Source organism: Acinonyx jubatus, chromosome C2 (assembly GCF_027475565.1).
Source record: "Acinonyx jubatus isolate Ajub_Pintada_27869175 chromosome C2, VMU_Ajub_asm_v1.0, whole genome shotgun sequence".
NCBI classification, from domain to species: Eukaryota; Metazoa; Chordata; class Mammalia; order Carnivora; family Felidae; genus Acinonyx; species Acinonyx jubatus.
In genome coordinates this window covers 133239608-133258062 of record NC_069384.1, presented here as the reverse complement: position 1 = coordinate 133258062, position 18455 = coordinate 133239608, and the positions used below count along the sequence as shown (strand labels likewise).

The 18455-nt window shown below is 38.5% G+C and overlaps 1 protein-coding gene and 1 long non-coding RNA gene across 10 annotated transcripts in view; one reads left to right on the top strand and one right to left on the bottom strand.

Annotated features, from left to right (window-relative positions):
- Positions 1-16960, top strand: part of SATB1 (SATB homeobox 1) — a 100768-nt gene extending 83808 nt beyond the window's left edge. For 6 of the 9 annotated variants that reach the window (XM_027061919.2, XM_027061921.2, XM_027061922.2 and 3 more), the window contains 3 exons: positions 12635-12838; positions 13434-13529; positions 15215-16960. In XM_027061919.2, the coding sequence (XP_026917720.1) occupies positions 12635-12838; positions 13434-13529; positions 15215-15718 (804 nt within the window). In that variant the 3' untranslated portion in view covers positions 15719-16960. The remainder of the gene's footprint in view (positions 1-12634; positions 12839-13433; positions 13530-15214) is intronic. The other 3 variants (XM_027061923.2, XM_027061926.2, XM_027061924.2) reach the window with 3 other exon arrangements.
- LOC128315311 (uncharacterized) lies at positions 4523-13015 on the bottom strand. Its single transcript, XR_008298013.1, has 3 exons — positions 12613-13015; positions 4843-4990; positions 4523-4748 (listed from the first exon to the last, which is right to left on the bottom strand). It is a non-coding gene; the product is annotated as an uncharacterized LOC128315311 (long non-coding RNA).
- Positions 16961-18455: the final 1495 nt, after the last annotated feature.

Genomic DNA, 18455 nt, shown 5'->3' with positions numbered 1-18455 from the left:
GTATCACAAATTTTTGATAACCATATTTCAGCATAATTGGTTTTCTTCATAATCTTATGCATTTTATTTCAGGCACATAAAAACATTGTTCTGGAAAGGCATCATCTGTGGGCTTTACCAGCTTGCCAGAAGGGTCAATGGCACAAAAGAAATGAGATCAATGATTAGATAAATTATATGTAGGGGGAAAATTACATATTTTTTTAGTACATTAGCTGAAGAATTCTTGAATTTGCAGGGGAAACCTTTGTTATTTATGACTTTATACTATGCTTATTTTTCAAGGGTCCTTCACTTCAGAGCATGTAAGCAGGGGTTAGATTCATTGCCATAACATTTAAAACAACAACAGCAAAAACAGAAACCTATTGGCAGCCTTTTCTCCAACATGCTGATGCCACATACAGATGACTTTGTGAGAAAGGGCCTTTGCCCTTCGACTGGAGACTCTGCGTCCAGGGGGCTTCACCTTTAATATCAACTTCCATCTGAAGTGTAAGCTGTTCTTTCCTCACTGGACTCTAAGTGCTGGCGGAAATGACTCCCTATTATATCTGTCCCCACATCTCCTCTTAGCCTGCACAGTAGGTGGCACATAGATGGCACTTAATGATTATTTGTAGAAGAATAAAATGATTCAGAAGCACATTTCATCCGTTCTCAATTTTGCCCTCACAAAACCCAGCACATTCCTAAAGGAGCTCTGGTGGGAGGAGGGAGATTCTGTGCTCCGAAAGACAGAGTAGGGTCACACTCCTGTCCCCCTCCCCCGGGGCCCTCTTGGAGCCTGCCTTCCCCAGGTATAAGACAGTTTCAGTGGTCCTGAGGAGTGACTCAGTTGACCTGTGCAGAGAGCTCAGCCTCCCCTGTCTCCTTTTATTGGTAAAATTATAACCCGGCCATTGTCACTGGGATCCACGTGATGCTTCTAGAAATATTTATGCCTTCTTTTTTTGATGTGTCCTTGGGAATCACAAGATTTGAATCCCTCAATTAAGCCAACCTCTGATTAGTAGGTTTGCATAATGGATAAAATGATGTGGGTTTTGGCCACAAAATGGGTGTTACTTTATCAGCAAAATCATAAGCAACGGGAGCTCATAATGACCCTGCCCGCTTGATTGTTCCTCTTAGGATATGAGTCCCATAACTTTTACAATCCCGAATTGCCTTCCTCTGGTTTTAAAAATTCTTTGTTATCTTTCCTAGGATATCATAGAGGGAAGATTTAAATTTTTAATTCCTAGCCCCTAAATATGCATAATGGGACATATAGCTCATTCTAGGAGATGTCTGCAGTGTTGAAAAGTTTTATATAAACCAACTAAAAATGCATTGGAGGAAATATTTGTTTAAAATAACCTGTAGCAAATTATTTTTGTAAGCAGATAAATCCCTGTATCAAGTAGATCATCACCGAAAAATTATTTGTTTTATAAGCTCAAGTTTTTACAGGTTTGGTTTCTTCTTTTTTTTGCACGTAGCATATATGGATATTCAGCAACATTCTTTTCTTCATGGTCTTCATAGTTTTGAAAAGACAAATACACCCTGTAAAACTTTAATGGTGACTTTAGGGTACCGCATGATGAGACATTTGCTTCATAACATTGCTGTGTACGAGTCCGTATTTATTTGAGTTGAGGGGTTTGGGAAAAGTGAAGTTTCCCATTCAGCTTCTTGAAACAATCCGATGTTGTATTTGCTTTTGACAGAAGCCTTTAATCGTGCTACCCTGCCTCCTTAAACCTAGTAAGATGAGCTCAGTTTGCATCTTAGTTTTTTTGAACTGCAGCATCATGATGAATGCAAGTTTTGGGACTTTGCTACAATACATGATACCCTCAGGAATTACAGAGAGGTATACGGTTTCTTGCCACTAACTAAATGGTCCAGATTGTGCAATTTTTACAGCTCTCTCTCTCTCTCTCCCTCGAACTTACTGCCACTGCAGTGTTACAGGGAATCCTTTGCTGCATTTTTACACTCACTCATTCAAGCGTGAGCCCCAGGGCATGTCCAGGCCCCTTGGATGAAGGAAAATGAAGACTATGTCACTCAAAGGGCTATTTGTGTGGACGTTTGTTTATGATAAATGTAATTCAGCTGAGATGGGGGGCGGGGCAGGGAGCTGAATTAAAGAAACCCATCAGCGTTAGTTCGTGGAAGAAATGCTCTGGCCTCAACCAGAGCAGTAGGAATGGAAAATAAGGAACCAATTCAAGAAATGTTCTGAAGGAGTAGAATTGGCAGGAATTCATCATGATTGTTCTCTTTATAAAGCAAGCAGACAAGAAATATCAGATTTTTAATTGAAGCTGTTTGCTAAGTTTTTTTATTGAAAACATACAGCTACTATAAAAAAAATGCAAGCATAAAGAAGAACGTAAGGAAATACTCAGAATCCCAAATTAACTAAAGATAGCCTGATTTATGTTCTTTATACACACATATGTATACGTATACATATATATGTGCACATGTATATATATGTCTTACCTTTATTCATATGCTATACATATCTTTTACTTTCCTACTAAGATAGATTTAAGTTATATTCTACGTTTCCTATCACAAATAATGCTAACATGAACGTTATTATAGTTGAATATTTGTATACCTCTTTATCATTTATTTATTAAAAAAACTTTTTTAATGTTTATTTATTTTTGAGAAAGAGAGAGCACGAGCAGGGGAGAGGTAGAGCAGAGAAGGAGACCCAGAATTTGAAGCAGGATCCAGGTTCTGAGCTATGAGCACGGAGCCCAACATGGGGCTCGAACCCACAAACCGTGAGATCATGACCTGAGCCAAAGTCGGACGCTTCACTGACTGAGCCACCCAGGCACCCCTCTTTATCATTTATTTAGAACCAATTCTTAAAAGTAGAATTATTGGATTAAAAAAAGGCTTTTGTGTTTTAAAGGTGATTACTAGACATTTCTACATTCAACATTTCCACATTGCCCATCAGCAAGATTATACCAGTTTATACTTCAAATAACAGCCTTTCAGCCCAGGTGACTAGGTGGGTGTTGATGCTATTGAGTTAAACTACATATGAGGAGAACGTAGTCTATAAGAGGAAGATATTGGGTTCAGTTTGGGATGTGATAACTGAGCTGTTTTCATTAACTCCCCAGATACTCCAATTCCTTTGGATTATCTTTGTGATAGTGGCAACAATAATAAAAATAGTGAGAGCTGACATTCATCATACTGCTTCTGTGTGCCGAACCCCTTGCACGGATTGTCTCTTTTAACTCACACAACCCTATGAGTAGTGGTAAAATTACCCCCATTTGCAGAGGAGAAAATTGAGGCCTAAAGAAGTTGAATAACTTGACCAAAGATACAGGGCTGGTAAATAGTAGAATATGAATACATATTCAAACCCAGGCTTGCTTTTTTTTTTTTAACTTTGTTGCTTTTTTTTTTTTAATGATTTTTAAAAATTTTGTTTTAATTTATTTTGAGAGATAGAGAAAGAGCAAGCAGGGGAGGGGCAGAGAGAAAGAGAGAGAAAGAATCCCAGGCAGGCTCCGCACTGTCAGCACAGAGCCCAACGTGGGCCTTGATCTCATGAATCATGAGATCATGATCTGGGCCGAAGTCAAGAGTCAGACACTTAACCGACTGAGCCACCCAGGCACCCCAAACCCCAGGCATTCTTAATAAATGGGTCTTAGAAGTACAGCATGTAAAGGAGGTGAGGTCACAGTACTTGAGTATTCTCAAGAAAGTCCAGTATGGGAAAGAGCTATAGCGAAAGAATGGTACATACAAGCAACTGATCTACCTATTTTTCCCAGCGCATTGATAATTCATTTTCTTCCTTTTTTTCATTATCCTCACCATTTTATATATTGCCTATTTTTCAAGGCCAAGCCAATATCACTTTTCATCAGTGTAGAGTTTCTGGACCACACAGACCATCTCTTCTTCCTTGTCACTTGGATCTCCCTTGATGTCTGTCCATCATTGACCTTGATCACTCACTGCCTTGTACGGGCAGTTATTTTTGAATGCTTCCCAAATACACTGTGAGCCTTTTTAAGGCAAGTGCTTTCAATTTAAGTTCATCAGACCTTTTTGTAGTTATCATGGACCAGGCACTGGGCTGAATGTGTTCTATTTCATATGTACCAGTCACAGTCCTGTGAGATTAATACTCCTGTTGTCTGCACTTTGTAGAGGAGGAGCTGAGGCTCAAAAAGGTAATTTGCTCAAGTTCACATACATAAATGCCTACATGGGATATAACCCTTTATCAATATACTGAGGTGTTTGAGCATTACTAGAAGGAGAGTTAGTGTTTGGATGGGCAGAAAAAAGGAGAAAGGGCTTTCCTTCAGTATGAAGGATGGAGAATAGAAAGTGGGGAAGTGCTGGGCAACAGCTCATAAATAATCCAGTGAATTAGGACATGGAATGGGATTGGGAGTAGCCTTCAGGGCAGCCCCATGGAGTGTGAGCATCTTCTCTGTGATGGGAAGCCTTTGAAGGGCATTTTGAGCAGTAAGATAACTTTGGGCAGTTTGAAAGACCAGAGCAATGATTTTCATCCCAGCATCTCTTTTCTAAGAGCATCTCAGAGATGGCTAAGGGGATTCAAGAAAGCTTAGTTAAACCTGTGTATTTATCTGGCAGGAAGTTCCATAGGCTAAGCTAGACATCCCATTTATTTGCTCCTTTAGGTGTCACAACTTCGTATGATAGCTCTAGTCATCATCGGTGCACTGTTTCCCCTGAGTTAAGAAAAGGCATGATTAGTTAAATGCTTTTTTGTTCAGAAATCAAAATAATTGTCCATTTGGAGTAATTAAAAAGAATGCTTGGTACCTAAGAGCATACTTCAAGGGAGACGACTCCCAGGCTGACAAGTCAGTGGTGGACGACAGGTGGAAAGGAGTCGTGGATTCTTCACGATAGAAGAAAGGCTGACATTGATGGACCTTGGGAGTACTGACTTTTCTGTTTTTTAACGGCACTATTTATGGAGAGTGAGAGGAGAATAAAAACTTCAGTACGATATTCAGGCACAGTGTGTATGAATGTTAAACAGGAGCCAAATCATATCACTGACATTTATGTAGTGTCGAAAATACATCTTAGATTGAGGAGAGAAAACAAAAAAAATCCTTTTTGAGTCCATATTCAAGAATCAGGCTTGTAAGCCACATTTTTGTTTGCTTCACTTAAGCTTTGAAGAAACGATCTTGAAAGCAGGTTAGTATATGAAGTATAAGAAAAATTAAACCTTTAAGTTAGATATGTTCCAAATCTAATGTTTTTAAAGGAAAATTCAGCCTTTCTTTGGAAGTTCTCTGTTTCAATCAAAATACAAGATTATTTTCTTGCTAGCTAGTTTAATATGTTATCTACAATTTCATGCTTTTGTCTCATCCTTCCTTTTTCCCTACTCAGATTCTCCTTCCTGAAAATATTCTTTAAACTGTAAGAGCTCCTTGTCTAACAACCTTTTAAAGTGGGAACCATTTTTATCTACTCTGGCCAAACTGTCATCTGGTAATCTTACTACAGATCAAACAATCTGTAGCAAAAGAAAAAAAAAAAAACACTATATTTACGTGTGCCATAAAGCCAGTGGCTTTGACAAGGTAGAAAAGAGGGGAACATAAAAGCTATTTTCATTTTTTTACTTAAATTTTAAGCAAAATTGCATGCTGAAGATTATTTACCAATGATTCTGATTATTCAAAATTCACTAAATTTTAGTGGGAGCTTTTCCTCAGATTGTATGAGCATTTCTTTTTGCTACTCAGAAATTTCCAGAAACTCTGCTTGGATGTGTTTAACCTTTTAAAGATAAAGTGGCAAAAATTTACTCAGGAGAAATTGACCAGTAGCCACTGTATGTCCTGTTTCCACAGTACAGAAACCCACAGATTTTTGGCTGAGGTGCTGAGTCCCTTAAATAACCTGGAGAGGGTTTACAACAGTGCCAGTTTAGAAGTATAAAACTAGTAATAGTTTTTAAATATCATGATTTTTTTTTTCTTTTCAGCAAATACAGGTATCAGAAACCATACCTTGAAAGTAAATATATTTGGGGAATACATACACACGGGTATTCTATTTAAAATATGTTTCTTTTTAAAAGCCCTCTTTAAATACAGTGGATGTAATGTGCTACTTTTAGCATGAAAATTTATTGGTACGTCTGTGTTCAAACTTATTTCCCGTGTTTTCTTTAATAAGACCAATGTTAACGTAGCAGGAAAAGTTACTCAGCGCCTGCTGAGATTTTCTTCACAGAACACAAAGTAGATGTTATTAAACTGGGGAGAAAGATTAATGTATTTCCTACTAATTCCATAGAGGAGAACATGTATCTTTATTAATGTTAATGGTGGGGGCCTCTCATTATGTTATAGAATTATCTGCTTTAGCAAAGGTTTTTCTTCTAAAGAACTTCATAACATTTAAAGGTTAATATGTTAGGTAAAGAACAGTATCTTAAGATAAGTGTTTTTATTACAGGACATGATGGGATGGTTTTTATTAAATTACATGATGATTTGAATGGGGAAGAAGAAAAAGTGCCCTGCTTCTTGCCCTCAACTTTAATGCCTTTAATCAAATAATGACCTTCTGGAAAATAGTTAATTTTAAGCATTTGGAAAGATCAATACCACTTTGCCACCAAAAAATGGCCTAGACGATGAAATTTGATGTATTTAAAGTATCATTTCACCCTCTTAACCTAGTAAATAATTTAAAATGCTTTCAATATTGTTTTGCTACTGTTCTGTTTCCCGCTGTTTCAAGTGTTACGACTGTTCTTGAGGGAAAGAAAAAGGGTAGAAGTTGGTATGTGAAGCGTCCGGGCCTCCAGTGTGGAAGTGGGGTTTTACCTCCATTGGGTCCTGTGTCTGCAGTAGGGCCCCCAAAGAGGTAATAATGTGTTAATACTGTATTTGAGGCAGAGTGTGGTAAAAGGCATAAAAAGTATGAAAATGGAACCCTTCTGGAATGTTAAAGGCATGGCTTCGCCGCCATCAGTCGCGTTGCGTCTTTGTGATATCTGTAAACCTTCATGCTAAAGGTGAAAGAAAGATTGTGCAACTCTGACAATTAGAACCCATTTTCCCCCCAGCTTATAGAACATTGATATGAAATTACCCTTGAGTGCCGACAGCTTTGTAAATAAAAAAAAAAATTGCCCTCTATTAGCATGTTTGTGGGCAGATTAAAAACTGTCTTCATTAGCATAAGTAACACTTACGGATTCTTTTAAAAGTAGAAAATTATTTGCTGAATGATAAATTGCTAGCTTTATAGTTAGTTGTTGAAAATGTACTCATTCAAAATGCCTGGTGTAGTTTAGTCTACAATACTGAATTTTTTGTGTTGGAAGTACTATTTAATGGATTATGTACTTAATCCTTGTTCCTACCACTTGCTAAAATGTAATTCATGCTTTCCACTAAAATGTTTGTATCAAATACGTCCCTATTTAGATTGATTTCTTTTAATATCATATATTATTATACTATATGCCCCAGAGATTGGAACAAAATACTCCTGCAAATAACACATAAAAGATGAGGGTGAGGGGGAATAAACACAGACTATAAAATGTTTCGCTTTTTAGAACTCACATTACCATTCCGTTTTTTAAAATGTATTTTTCCTTCTTAGTTGCAGCAAGAATTGTCATTTTTCTTTCTTCTTTTTTCTTGTAGCTCTAGGATTTAAAATGTATATGCATATAACAATAACATATACGTATCTCTATATTGTATTAAATGATTTTTTTTTCCTCAGAGAATACTGAAGCCTATTTTCCCCTGGAAAGCTCGTTGTGTTATGTGTTCCCAGCTCTGTCACAGAACAGGCCCTGTAAGGGTTCTCTTTTATGTTTGTGAGACTGTATAGGTACAATAAATTCATTCAGGAAAGGAGGTTACTTTTCTGACTCAATTAAAATCATTGTGTACCCTTCTCCGTTCAGATGTTCGAAGTGAATTGACTTGAATTAATTGTTCTAAAAAGAGTGGAGTGGAAATCAGGGATCGAGTTTGGTTGGAAATTAGCAGCTGAGAGATGAGGGTGCCAGGATTTTTATTTAAATGTGGTACAACAAGATTCTGTCAGTAAAGCACATCATTAGAATATTGAGTTTAGAACTGCTAATTTTTCCTTTAAAATGAGCATACAGTCATGTGTTTCATGGACCATAATAAATTGCCATTGTGTTGTCATTGAGTTTGTTTTGCTTTTTTTCAGTACTGGTTTGGCAGTCATTCTGCATTTTCTCTTTTCCTTCCCCGCCCCTCCCCCCATCTTACTTTTTTTTTTTTTTTTTTTAATAGATCCCTCACCAAAACCAGTCCGAAGAATGTTATTTATTTCATGCGGTCTTAGGTTTAGCATCTTCTGCACCGTTTTCTTGCTTACGGTAGCAAGACATTTGCAGATGGTTCTTGGTTACTATAAAGTACATAACAGTATTTCCTTTGTGGCAGATGGATTTAAGACTTTTAGTTCTCAATAAATGTAGGTTTACAATACATAACTTTACAGGATTTGTGTTGTATATAACAGGTTTGAACATATTATCTCAGAATTCATCTGCATGGCATTTTCAGCTTATTCAGGGTTCAAGCCAGTTTTTTTAAGTAATGGGGGAGCGCTGTGATTGATAGCAACAGCTCAAGGCGTGATTTTGAATAGAAACAAAGGGTTTAGAACAGAAGGTGTCAAATTAAACTTCGTCAGTTTGAAAAGTAGTAACATCCTGAAAGTATTACTAATTTATTTACATGTGGCTACTGTTTATATTTTGCCCTTTTTATATGCAGTGTAATGCTGCTTGGCAAATTGACTACACTTAAAGTTTAGGTTGTTCCTTGTACCATTTTAGTTTTCTGAGCGTGGATTGGTCTTATTATTTTAAGGCTGTTACGCTCCTGTCTTTCCTACTGTACGGAACAGTTGTGATCTAATTTGATTTGGGGAGTAGCTCACTACTCCTGCCTATGGTCTTAGAATATTTCAAGTCCCAGAGACCTCTCTTAAAAATGTAATTATGTTCACATTTTGCAGCAAAGTCCTGCATTTCATTCCTTGCCTCTCCTCTACCAAGCAGATCTGTACATTTATCACTTAAAAACCCATACAGTGCTTAGGGGAATCATCATTATTTGTCAGATATTGTAATATTCTGACATGTTGCTTGTCTTACCAAGTTTGTTGGCTCTAATAGTATCACTTATGGAAAAATGACCTAGAAAAAGGTATTGGGGAATTAGAAAGCATTTGGCTTTTTTAGTCAGTCACTTTGTGCAAAAACCTAGATCAGATTACTGTCATCATTAATAGAGTCTCAGTCGATAGGATTTGAGGTAGTCAGAATATTCCAAGGTATTTAAATAGTATTAGAATAAATTAATCTTATTTTTGCCAGTGTAAATTGGGAATGAGCCAATGTCTCTGCTGACAAAGAACTAGCATTTCAAAATGTCTGTTTTCCGTTATTTTTCAAGAGATACACACGTCAAGAAAAGCACTCCCCCTTTTTAATTTTTTTTTTCTTTTTGGAATACCCTTGTAGAACTAACAGTTCCCAGCTGCACCGTTAAATATTTTTCTAAGAAGCATCTGATTTCAGTCTCTTAAAATCATCATGTCTCTTGAAAGGCTAGCAGAGACAAGCTTCAAACTTATAATTCATCAAATTATTTTTAGATAAGGAATTAGAAGTATTATTTAAGGGCAGAGGTTAATAGCAAACTACTGGAAATGTTATGGTAGTCATGGGCAATTAATAAAAATAAGGATCCATTTCATCAGTATAGAGACACAGAAGTGACAATATGAGCAAAATATTTGTTGAATGAGTCACGGCTCTTTTTCTGAAATATTTGTTAAACCAGCATGAGTGTGATTGTTTAGGAATTAGCTATCATTATTAGCCATTTTAAAAGAACTAATGATTTTCTTTTCCAAAGAACATCTGTGATCCACATGTTTTTTCTCATATATCCGAGTGCTAACTGATCTCTGTGTTACTTTAAAAAGTTTTTCTAAAGGATTGGAAAAATTATTGGAGTTTTTCAGCTCTCTCCAAGAAGCTTTTCTTACGTGAATTATTCTTAATTTAACTTTCAGCAATTTTTAGTTACAGGCATTTATTTCTTAAAAAAAAACCAAAACCTTAGCTACTCAATGTTTAGCACTTAGTGGGCCAGTATACAATACTAGCTGAGTACAAAACCCCCAAAATACCAACGTTTCTGTTCTGTTTTTAATGAGCCCTCTAACATCTTGAAAGATAAATAGAACTGCAGTAGTTTGCTCCGTGTAGGCATGGGGGCCTGTCAATTGCCATAGCTGAAGAATGGAGGAGGAAAGCCATCTTAACCATAGTTAATATTCAAGCCTACAGGAAGATATATATCTGAAACCTGCACAGCATCCAACTTAGAGGTAAAGTATAAAGAAATAGCTGAGATGTAGGAAAATATAAAATATTTTCATGGCTCAATCCAGATAGCAAATATTTGCCAATAAGAGCTAAATAAACATCTCCAGGGCACATGTGCAAGTGGGTCTCAAATACCTCAAATACTCAAATACAGTTTGAGAGTTAATGTTATATTCCTATAGAGCGAAAATATGACACATCATCATATTTTTCTGGAAATAAACATAGAATTGCCATGGTTAGGAAAGAAGCACATTCAGTGACATGCTCATCACAATTATTACTTTTTTTCACTAATATTCTTGCCGGTAAACCTTCAGTTGACTGCCTGCTCTCTCAGCTTTGAATTATGCATTCAGTGGCACTGAATGAGTGCATGATTGCGTGACCATCTCCTTGTACATATTTGTCTAATTAAGAGACCTGTTGAGTAGAGAAACAAATGTCTTAGAAAAAAATAGATCTCATGAGGTTCAGCAACAGTCACTCACCCTTGGCTGGTTAGTAGGTGGGTCTTGGGAAGCTAATGTTAGCAGCTCTCCATCTTTTCTTTTAAATTCTCTCAAACAGGCCATTTGGGGCAGAATGGGCCTTGTTTCTTTTCGCTGTATGTTGCAGTTAGAAGGCGAAGGGGAATTTTCTCCGGTAGTTCAGTATGGGACAAATGGAGAAAAGTCATACCATTCCCTGGTCTCACCCCGTACAACAACAGCAGCAATACACCAAAAAAAACTCTCGTTGGCCGGTTCTAAAACGCAGATGATAAAGAAATTGTGCTTTTTCCACTCCCATCGAACTAATTTAGTTGGCATTTCCAAGAAATCCCTTCATCTTCGGTCAAGTCCCTAAAGCAGAGCCTAAGACAGGAATCAAGTGTCTAGGCTTTTATGAGAGACCTGGAAGGAGTGAGGGAGGATAGGGAAGAGGTAGGGGTCCGGTAAGAGGTATGGTCTCAGGTGGTCTGTATTGATGGGGGAAGGGAGTAAGAAGAATGGGGAGGGCCATCTCTGTTGAGTAAATTGAAGGGTTGAGTGAGTGGTCCCTTGAGGGGAAGAGGACAGGAACGTTGTACCACTGGGTCAGCCAGTCACTGGCCACCCCAGGGTGAGGGGGTCAGTGAGGACGTGGAGGAACTGTCCAGGCATCTCCAGGCGAGATGACTTCAGACATCGCCCCAGAGAAGGATGTGGCTCTGAGCTGTTAGCAGGCAGCACGGCAGCTGCAGGTGGTTGCCTTGCTGGTGAAGGGGTTTGGGTGGGACACACTCTCCCTCTCGCCACCCCGTTGCTTAGTGTCCATCATGGCAGCCAAAATGAAGAACGTTTGGAATGGTGATTAGAAGATGTTAGACAGGGTCCTCTGTTGGACCACTCGGTTTTTGACAGATAATCTGAGGATCAAAAATGGGACCCTAGGGGAGGCATCAGAGAGGTTCAGGTTTGGGCATTCATTGGACATTTCCTTCTCTCAGCCTAGGAAATCTGTTAAAATTCTTGCCTGATGAATCATATGTTGCACACTGCAGTGGGCAGAAAAAAACAGGCCCTGAGATGTTTTTCTGGAAAGTTGTTTCTGGGAGAATTCTTCTAATGCCCATTCTGAGCATTACGCTTACACTAGACAACGTCCTCACTCACACTACTGCACATGTCTGTTCTCTCTCTCTCTCTGTCTCTCTCTCTCTCTCTCTCACACACACACACACAAATATTTACACGTAGTTTCCTTCCTAATACAAGAAGTATAAACTTGAGGAATCCTTTTAGAAAAAAACTATTCCAAAAATCTGCCCTATCTCTTAAATACCTTCAGGATCTCAGACGGCCACTCATCAGACAAGAAAGTTGGGCACGACTAAAAGCACACTCAACTTGGCTCTTCTCATGTTTCACATATTGCAAAGTCCGTGGTAAATGTGCCTTGCCCTTGGAATCTAAAAAATATGACCCTCCTTTGAGATGCAAATCTGAACATTTATTAGAAACAGAGCCTGCCTCCCTGACACCTACAGCTATTCTTTCTTAACAGGTTAAAAAATATATATATGTTTTTAAGTAGGTTGGAGTGTTTTGAGCTTATGAAAAAAAGTTAACTTCACAGGGTCTTTTCTTTTTAGCTCTTAATGGAACATACCAGCCCCCCCACAGGCATGAACTGACCTATTATGCCCTTGTCTCCAAGGGGTGGTTGTGTGAGCTGTTACGCTGGAAAGAAGATCCCTCTCCAGAAAACAGGACTCTGTGGGAGAACCTCTCCATGATCCGAAGGTTCCTCAGTCTTCCTCAGCCAGAACGTGATGCCATTTATGAACAGGAGAGCAACGCGGTGCATCACCATGGCGACAGGCCGCCCCACATTATCCATGTTCCAGCAGAGCAGATTCAGGTTCGTTTACCTTGGCCAATTCAATATAGCACTAAGTAAATAGAGCTTTACACTTAGCAGGGAAATTAGCTTTTCTCTTCTTCCCGCCAGTCTAAACATAGGCTTTAGCAAGAGATAACAATACGCTGCCATCTTGCTCAGGGGAGTAAAGGGAAATTAACACACTTTTTCCAACATGTGTATTGTGTTCCTCTTCCCTCATCTCCCCACCCACAAAGTGGCAGGAACCCCCTTTCTAACACTTGTTTGGCAAGTGTGTTTGTGTTCGAATTGGGTGGTTTTGTGTGTGAGAGCTCAAATTTTGTTTTTGTGTTTTGAAAATCAGAATCTAAAAAAAAAAAAAAAACCCCACTATTTTTCTAATGACTACCAACACTGCCCTTTAGGAAAGGGATTCCTGTCGTTTCTGTAGAGGAGGTCTGCGCAATCACAATGGTATACCTCCTTGGGTGCTGTCCAGGACGAGGAGGGGAGGGAAACCCAATTGGAATCTTGCTTCTGACTCCTTGGCCCTTCCTTCACCTTGTAGCTGTCTCCCCACACCCTCACAGAACACAGGTTAGGGGTGAGTCACGTCTGTTTGTCTTTCCTTTAGAGCCCCTCTCCCACCACCCTTGGGAAAGGAGAGTCTAGAGGCGTTTTCTTACCAGGCCTGCTGACCCCTGCACCATGGCTCGGTGCTGCTCCTCAGGTGAGCGGGCACAAGTTAACCTCTGCCAGCGAGAGGGGGTGGCGTGAAGACCTGCTCTCCCTTGGTCTGGATTTTCAGACTTGCAAAGGACATACTAACCATGGTGGTAGCCAAAGACCACTGTGCCCCAGATTCAGCCGTGTGCTGAGCTGGTCATGGGACTGGTCTCCATTCATCCACTGAGGGAACGCCCCTGTGAGTTTAGATTGGGAGGCTCTATGATCATGTAGTTTGTTGGTGCCTTATGGCCTTGATTTGTATGATGTATTTCTGTTAAATCTAAGGGGATATTTTTAGCTTTCCCATATAAGAGAAAATGCCATTGCTTTGCAGAGTCCTAAAATTCTGTCTTTGTTGAATCACCTGCATTATTTCTTGGTATTGCTGTGGAAAATGTGTGTGTGTGTCTGTGTGTGTACACACACACACACAGACACACACACACACACACAAACGAAAACAATAATAGGGCTATCCATCCACTAGGAAAAAAAAATCCTTGAGTGTGTATTAAAGATAAATTGGAAAAGAGAATCCCTTAGGATATCAAGCACTAAAATAATCATGAAAGCCTGAAAAACTTACTGTTTAGCAAAAACAAAAAAAAGAAAGGTGTATGTTAAGTAATAAAAATAGTACTTGTTTGAAAATGTAAATTGTTTTTAATAAAATTGTTTCTTAGGGGGATAAAAGGAAATGCTTAGGCATGGTATAAACGTTCTAATATCTTGCGGCTTACTCAGGTTGATTTGCTTTGATGATAAGAATTATGGATATAGAGTATACAGTATGTGCATGTGTCACACATTTGTTATGTATAATTGTGTATGGAAATTACAGCACATATACAGACACTAATTACGAAAAAGTGTCTGTATACACTAAATTTAAATCCTAATCACATCTCAGTTTACTATAGACAAAACAATTTGCTAGCCGTTGTATGGTGGATCAAACCTTTATTTTTCCGTAGGAAAAAAAAAAACAACTTGCAGTGTCAGCCTAGTGCAATTTGGTAAGTAATTGTGCGTGTATTAAATCGGAACTGACTGGTAGGAAACTCACAAAAGTGAGAATCCCAAAAATCCTCGGAGTCTTAGGGGATAGTGCTGAAAAAGAGCAGACGTTTATCTATTTTATTTGGAATTTAAATAAGACTTTCCGTTCTTGCTCCATGTTTTAGCCATGGATGAAATGAGGCAAAACACACATTTCTTTCCCCAGGGCTCTGTAGCTGTCCTTTCTAAAATGCCTTTGAAATCCTTACTCCTCAATCTTCGTTTTAAATCTTTGTTCATTATTTACATCATAATCTGCTTTGCTGTCTTCGTCTTTGATGCGTATCCTTCTGCTGAAGTTCATGGCTCATATTTTCAGCGCGCTGACTTTTCACTTCCGTGAGCCAGACAGAAAATGAAGGGCAGGGAGGTTCCACTGACCTCCGATAATGCAGCCCAGCGGCTGCCTCCAAAATCCTAGTAATGCCTCCCCTCCCGGTTTTTATCATTTTGACTTCTTCCCCTGATGGCGTGGGCCATCTAGCCGGCCTCCCTTTTTGTCCTGAATCTTGTCCCCCTCGGAGAAGCTACTGGTGGGATTCCGAGCCACCTGCTTCCTCCCAGATGGCTTCGCGCGCCCGCCTGGGGAGAAGGCAGAGCTCTGACTGTCCGCTTGTTCCTTTGCAGCAGCAGCCGCAGGCGCAGGCGCAGCAGCAGCCGGCGCCGCCACCCCCTCAGGCGCAGGCGCAGCAGCCGGCCGGGCCCCGGCTCCCCCCGCGGCAGCCCACGGTGGCCTCGCCCGCAGAGGCCGAGGACGAGAACCGGCAGAAGACCCGGCCGCGGACGAAAATTTCCGTGGAAGCCCTGGGCATCCTCCAGAGTTTCATCCAAGACGTGGGCCTGTACCCGGACGAAGAGGCCATCCAGACTCTGTCCGCGCAACTTGACCTTCCCAAGTACACCATCATCAAGTTCTTTCAGAACCAGCGGTATTATCTCAAGCACCACGGCAAACTGAAGGACAACTCCGGCTTAGAGGTGGATGTGGCCGAATACAAGGAAGAGGAGTTGCTTAAGGATTTGGAAGAGAGTGCCCAAGACAAAAATGCTAACACCCTTTTCTCGGTGAAGCTAGAAGAAGAGCTGTCGGTGGAAGGAAACACAGACATTAACACTGACTTGAAAGACTAAGATCAAAGTATTATTTTCATTCAACAGTGCCACTGGTATTTACTAACGACATGAGAAGTCCACCTTGTATTCTCTCAGAAAACCTTTGTTGTTCATGGTTTGGCCAATGAATCTTCAGAAACTTGCACAAACAGGAAAGTTGAGAAAGGATAATACAGACTGCACTAAATGTTTTACTCTGTTTTACAAACTGCTTGGCAGCCCCAGGTGAAGCATCGAGGATTGTTTGGTATTTAAAATTAAAATTTGTGTTCACGGGACGCATCGAGGTGCATACCCGTAAGCATGATACCAGTGATATCTTTTTTTTTTTTTTAAAAATTATTATTCTGGAGCCTCAAACAAGCATTATAACTTCTGTGATTATTATTTCCTTCCTTTAATTATTTCTGTAACACTCCACACTGATCTTTGGAAACTCGCCCCTTATTTTAAAAAAAGAAAAAAAAAAGAGTTTGTTACTCTATTGTATGTTACAAAAGAACTATAGACTGTGGAATGCAGTTTAAAGATGACATATGCCAACAAATGCCTTGTATTATATGGCACTGCCGTAATTCAAATTTGTTTTTATTTTGGAAATAAAAGTTCACTGTAATTTTTTTCATTCTCATTGTTACATGATTTTTTAAAAAATGAAAAGAAAATGTGAAACACAATTTAGTCCTCATTATTTATTTGTAGATCCTGCAGCATCATGTTGTAATTAATTTTTTGGAAGTTTCCGTTAAATGTAATATTGCTTCTCTTGTTACCATACTGATTCTTTTCTATTTATAAATGTATTTTGATGGGCAGTAAAACAAAGTGTCTTAAAAGTTTTAAATAGAGAAAATGTGCTTTACACAGTTGCCTATAAAAAGTGCTCTATGTTATCCAAGCAATTCATACTATAAGCTTCACTCTTATTGTTGTATGCAATTTTTACTATCATGCAAATAAGCTTAGGTAAATAAAACTAATAGATCACCTTAGAAAATTATGCAATTAATGTGAAAATAATGGATGTTTGCAATGTGTCTTCCTTTGGTTTACAATCAATTTTAAAGCTACATCTGTATAAAATTTCTGTATAAAGGTGTATTTCTTTTTTATGAGTTTATGGCTATGAAAACACCAGCTATTTTGTTACAGCTGGCTGTTTTTATAAGTGTATCACAATTTTCTTTATGCAGAAATGTTCTGATTAGGAGTGGTTATTGACTGTAACTACACAATTAAAATTGTTTGTATGGTATGACATGGTAGGGTTTGTCTGCTTATGTGAAGTAACTTGAAGGAGTCAAAGCTGGCCCTCTCAGTTAGGTGCATGTTAATACTTTCTTGAGGATATTTTACCGATTTTATAAAGAGCAACTGAAAAGTCACTTGAAACACTGTAAATTTCAGTCACAAACGTGGTCATTTTTTTAAGTTTAACAACAAAGACCATAGCCTGTTTTTGCTTAACATTTTGCCTAACAAACAGAGCAGGATGGTCAAAAGACCTGCCAACGAAAACATAAATCTAGTCTCTAGGAGTTATGCACTTAGAATGAATTCATCTGCATTTATTTCACAATATTTGATTATGGCAACGCTTTTTTTAAGCTAATGTATAAATATTTTAAAGGCCTTTACCAGTAACATAAAGTAAGTAGGGGAAAAATGGACCTTCTGTATAAAAACCTCATAGTAAGCAATGTATTTTTTTAAGTTCTAAGTGGAATATGAGTTAACTCGGAGCTCATTTGGTTGTGTATGTCATAACTATAGGAACTAAATGAAGAAAATAAGAATAACACACCTGGATCTTAAACACAGTCTTCTGAACTCTCGCAACATAAAGCTCTGTAAACTCCACGATCTAGAATGAGATGTGCTAATCACGGTCGTGGAAGGGATTGAGGCCAGCGTTGCAGTTTTTGGTTGTTAGTATTTTGTTTGTATTCACTTTATCTTTTGCTGCTTTTTAAGGTTTCCTAGATGTTAATAGGGGTATCTGTCTGGGTTCCTTGATGGTTGGTTCTGAAATTGTCCAATCTCTTCATGCCTAACGTTTTTCCAGGCCCTGATGAGCTCAGTGGTACGCAACTGGGCTGCTTTAATGTTGAACTTTTACTTAAGGAACTAAAATGGCATCATTGAAGACTCCCAATTCAGCCGTAAAAGTACTATTTACTTTTGAAGCACAGCTGAACTACGAAGGCAGCTGGTTTGCTGTAACTTAAAATTGCATTGAAAAAGTTTTCAGTTCTTTTTATTAAATGAGAAGACAACTTTTAAACATTTCTTGCGTAGAGTTCAGAAAATCACTTGAGCAAACGACATTTGAATTAATAAAATAGAAGCTAGATTTCATGTATTTAAAAAAGGAATACATAGAAACGAGTGTGCCATAAAGTTTTTTACAAATTCCTTTCTCCTGCTTTTTCTCCTCTGAGTTTAGGGGAGAAAGGTAGAGCAAAGAGTAGACTTTTATTTTTTTAACCAGCCCAACAGAATATAAGGTGCCAGAAATTTAATTTCTTTAGAACGAAAAATTGGGTTGCAAATAGGATTTCGCCATTCACAGTAACCTCATTGCTTTTGAAATCACATTTTGAAAGAATTGATGAGTGTGTGTAAGAAATCAATACAATACTAATGAAAGTCTCAGACCCTTTAACTTAAGCAGCATAATCGTACTAATATGATATTTTAAGCCAAAAATTAAAATAAAAGCACATATTAAAAGAGAGTGATGGTCATGATGGAG